The sequence below is a fragment of the Sander lucioperca genome, chromosome 20 (assembly GCF_008315115.2).
Source record: "Sander lucioperca isolate FBNREF2018 chromosome 20, SLUC_FBN_1.2, whole genome shotgun sequence".
In the NCBI taxonomy this organism is placed as follows: Eukaryota; Metazoa; Chordata; class Actinopteri; order Perciformes; family Percidae; genus Sander; species Sander lucioperca.
In genome coordinates this window covers 20,336,651-20,341,650 of record NC_050192.1, presented here as the reverse complement: position 1 = coordinate 20,341,650, position 5,000 = coordinate 20,336,651, and the positions used below count along the sequence as shown (strand labels likewise).

Genomic DNA, 5,000 nt, shown 5'->3' with positions numbered 1-5,000 from the left:
GTAGAGTCACAGCGTGTATAAAAAACAACGTAACATGAGACACAGCCATCTTCTAACTGTAAACAAACTGGGAACTATATTCTCAGGCGGAAGAATATAGTACTTGGGCGGAGTGATTTGCTTTGCAGCAAGCCTGTCTGAGAATATAGTTCCCAGTTTGTTTACAGTTAGAAGATGGCTGTGTCTCATGTTACGTTGTTTTTTGTACACGCTATGACTCTACAAATCACAACATGTAAATAGGAACATGTTGGCGTTATTTTGTCACTTTTGTCACAATTCGGAGCAGTAGGATTACTGGAACCATTCACCTGCAGGTTCTGTGCTAGGCTAAGCTACCGGTGGAGCCGTCAGACATCATTACAGCACGCACGGAGATGAGAAGGGTATGTATGGACTTGTCTACCTCTGGGGGTTACGGTGAATAAGCTAAATTCCCAATAAGTCGGCGTGTTCCTTTAACACCAAGAGCCCTTACTTGTCGTACACAACAAAAATACGGCATGTCTGATTCATGATTTAATAAATTCCTAACCATAAAGAGTAGAAGCATACTGCTCTCTGCTGCTAAAAGCTAAGGCCTCCTGCACACTGGCTGTGTGGCGTGAGCGTGGCGTGAGTGTGGCATGAGCGTGGCGTTTCTGTTGCGTGTCAGTTGCGTAGCGGCTGCGTGGCGTTTTCTCTGTCTTTACACACCAGAAAGGTGTCTGACGCGGCGCTGCTGCTGCTAGCCGTGTCTAGACACATGGATGTTTCCATAAACATAAACATAAATATTCTGATCTGATTACAGCAAAGACAACGTCGGCAGGATTGACGCCAAAATAGGCTACAGAATATTTCCTCTGTATTGACAGGTGCAATATTTGAAAATTGACAATTATGTATTATTATTTTTTTAAATTACATTTATATCTGCATTTATGTCAAAACCTCGAGACTTTCAAACGTTTTCGTGTCAAAAATGATATATAAACATCTTATAATATTCTATGTTGCCTGGAAACGCTTCCAACACGCTGGCGTGTCATGTGTAAAATAGGCGTCGGTCCTATTTCTAGCATGCACGTGTTTTCTGAGACGTTACCATGGGAGCCGAAATAAAAACGGACACGCCACGCAGCCAGTGTGCAGCCGGCCTAACACTCGCGTCTCTGCGATGATTTCTTTGGTGTCTTCATAGCCCTTACAGAAGGTTTTTTATCCAGCCTGGAACTCCGGGGATATTTGGGCTCTCTTGTGCAATATACCCAAACTCTTACACCCAGGATTGATGTGACTTTATGTCCATAATTATCGGTGCAGATTGTCCAATCTGTACAGCTCTTTAGATTTGACTGAGTCACAAACAGGAATGCAAAAATGAAGCTTTTGGTTCCTGGTTTAGTTTGTGTGGCTTCTGAATGTATTTGATTGAAACCTGGTATAATTTAGGGATCATTATCTGTTGGCTTATGTCAAGGAGAAGTTTATTTGTCCACAGAGGGGCAATTGGTTGTTCAGCGGCGATAACAGTTATCACACAAGATCAATTAAATACTACAAATACCGTAATAAATCAAATCAGATGTTCCCAATGTAGGGGATTATGTAAAGAAATAAGGCCCTAAGGCCTGTCAAATCTGACTCCAATTTATTAATTCTAGCACCTTCTTTCATCTGACTTAAGTTTACCAAAACACAATTGTGGGTTCACAAAAATGACACTAAGTTTCCCTAACCACAGACAAAGTATACGGAGTTCAGCTCAGCAAAATCTATGTCAGATTATGAACCCCGTCCATTCTTATTCCTAATCTTTTATATCTTGCTTGAAGGCGTCCCCCTCCTCTCTCCCTCCTGTCTCCGGGCAGATTCTCCAGCTCTCACACACACACACACACACACACACACACACACACACACACACACACATACACTAACCCAAGAGCCACTCCTCCCGTTCCACTTCTCCGCCTGGTACAGAAAAACATAGACTCACATTCCTGAACTATAAGGTAATCAAAGCTTAAGCTAACTATCGGTGTGTCCCGAGTCTATACATTATACAGGGAATACAACTTTAATACTGACAATAACACATCTAGATTATAGAAATATTTCTACACCAACCTAATCTTTTGGCTCAGGACGGCAAGTCTAGGTCTGACAATTTTAGCAGCTGTTAAAAGCTGAAGACATTTCATTAGTATTTGATACTTTTCCAATGACAGACGGGAATTTCATGAAGATACTTTTAGACTACTTAGGGTACAATCATTACTGAAGAGTCCAAATGCAAAATATCTTCATACGTGTATATTAATAATAATAATAATAATAATAATAATAATAATAATAATAATAAGTCTGGATAACATGGAGTGACGGAAGCACATTTCCAGGATAAATTTCCTTCCGCTCTCTGTGTGTTACCGTTCTCAAAATCCCTTCACTACGGGAAACAACAACAACAACAACTCTCGAGCTACCAAACTACATGCTGAAAATTGCAAGTTTTGCAAAATATGCTTGTAAAGCCGAAAATAACTGCTTTGAACTACCTGCCATCGGTGTATGAATGTTTATCTGATGAGTACGGCAGCCTCGGCCACAGTCTGTGAATGGTTCCTGTACTATGTTAAAGCACTTTGAGCAGTGGTGCAGTCTAATGTATTGTAGTGTGTATACTGTATATACATATATTGGCCTATATATATGGGCCAGAATCTGCCTTTGGGGGAGGGGAGGGTCTGTGTGTCCTCCCCCAGGGTTATTTTGAGCATCAAAGACTTAATTTCCTGCATTCGGATACACTTTTATGCACCAATTTACAGTGGAAATACCTTTATTTAGCCTATGCCAAGAAGAAAAACACAGATGACAATCAAAATATATCAAAAATACAATGGAAGTATGTTGTTGCGTGTCATTGGGCATTTTTAAGTGGGTATATGGAAATCCTGGAGCTTTCTCAGTGGGTATACTGCGTATAATAATAAAGCTTTATTGCAGACACAGGTCCATATAACACATAATACAATATACATAGTATAAAAAAGTTGCATATTAGCCTATATGATATACAATAATACATAAAAATTGCATATTAGCCTATAGGATATACAAGCTATTGCACCAATGTCATCTTAACCTAGAAGTGTATCTATAACAGCTTTTCAGAGGGCTGACTAGAGCTTCAATTATGTGGTTCTCTGACTTATCCGGGCGACACATAAAACTAAACATCAATTGTCTTAAGAGTGTCTCACACGTTGGCACTCTAGTGGACACAAACAACTGACTGGCACTCTGCCACCTAGGGACACGGAGCAGCAGCCTCATGGCATCATTGTCTGCTACCTTGAGTCTCTGCATACTCTTTTTCTTATAGTTAGACCACAATTGAGCAGTATACAGGGGTGTGATGTAGGTTCTAAACATAGAGCACTTCACAGAGTCAGAGCACATAGAGAACCTCCTTATAAGCATGTTAGCTTTAGAGTAAATTTCAGTATACCTGCGTATCACACAGACTACACCACTGGCTTTGAGTCGCCATTCAGACTAGAAAAGCGCTCTATAAATACAGGCCATTTACATTTCTTGCAACCCATTCAACAGAACAGATGCCTCAAAGTTACTGTAGAGATGTAATTTAACCGTCAGAAGCTCTGACAGGCCTGCGTGTCAAGGTCAAGTCAAGTCAAGGTAACTTTATTGTCCCCGAGGGGAAATTGTTAGTACAGCCAGCAGACAGACATAAGGACAAGACACACAACAATACAGCAAAACATGAAATGCCCACAGTATATAAAACACAATAGTAAATAAAATACTTTTAAAACTGGCAAATTGTTTAAAATGGAAATGGAAGTCTATTGGTCCTGCATGTGGGCATGGAGTACCTACGGCCTGAGGGAAGCAGCTTAAACTGGCAGGACAAGGGGTGTCTAGGGTCAGCTGCAATGGATTGGGCCTTCGTTGCCGCTCTGTTGGAGTAGATGTGGGAGAGAGTGGGGAAGTTGATGCCTGCTTTCTTGCTACATGTCCTGTCACTGTTCCTCCCAGGTGAAGGTGCTGTTTGCTGGGCAGGACATCGACAGAAGTCCCTTCATGGTGAATGTTTCCAAGGCGATGGGCGACCCAACCAGAGTTCAGGCCCGCGGGCCGGGACTGCAGCAGACGGGAAATGTGGCCAACAAACCTACATACTTTGACATTTACACTGCAGGTAATCAGAAGCACAGACACACACACTTCATCGCAGATTTAGGCACTTGCATACTAAAAGACGCAACCAAAAGAGATGTAGGGACTTTATATCTTTATAACGCTTCCTTTGTGTCTCCGGGATCTTTTTCTAATCAGTGATATTTTCCCAGAATTTGGTTTATTTGAATGTTTATTTGTATAGCGACATATGTTGCATAAACCTCTGCCACACACCACAACATTTATAGCCTTAGCTAATTGGCTATGATATAATGCCTTTCCCTAGATGGGCCTTTAAAATACATAAAACTTAACAAACACAAACTCAGGAATATATACATACGGTAAAAACGGAAAACCCCAGAACTCAACAAAAAATAAAGACACAGACTAATACAATGGAGCACCATAAAACAGGAAGAACAAGATCATACATGACTACATGACTGCTCCCTCTTCCAAAAATAAAAAATGATCCCAGTCAGGATCAAGTTTAAGTTCAAATGTAAAAGCATTTGGACTTCTGTGTTACCACAGATGTTCCAGTTCAGTTATGTGTTAGTTCTCAAGGTTACAACCTCCAAAGTCTGTCTGATATAGTTTCAAGGAGTGTCACATTCTTCTTTAAGTGTTTGAAAGTCTTGTTGTCCGTCTGTCCGTTCTCCAGGGGCGGGTGCTGGAGACGTGGGCGTTATCATTGTGGATTCAAATGGTCGCAGGGATACAGTGGAGATTGTGTTGGAGAACAGAGGCGACAGTATTTTCCGCTGCACCTATGTTCCCATCCTGGAGGGCGCTCACACCGT

At 41.3% G+C, this 5,000-nt stretch overlaps 1 protein-coding gene across 9 annotated transcripts in view; it reads left to right on the top strand.

Annotated features, from left to right (window-relative positions):
- The window catches only part of LOC116058439 (filamin-C-like), a 75,526-nt gene that overhangs the window by 20,407 nt on the left and 50,119 nt on the right, over positions 1-5,000 (top strand). For all 9 annotated transcript variants that reach the window (XM_035995886.1, XM_035995883.1, XM_035995882.1 and 6 more), the window contains exons 8-9: positions 4,051-4,213; positions 4,862-5,000. The exon at positions 4,862-5,000 is cut by the window's right edge and continues 62 nt beyond it. In XM_035995886.1, the coding sequence (XP_035851779.1) occupies positions 4,051-4,213; positions 4,862-5,000 (302 nt within the window). The remainder of the gene's footprint in view (positions 1-4,050; positions 4,214-4,861) is intronic.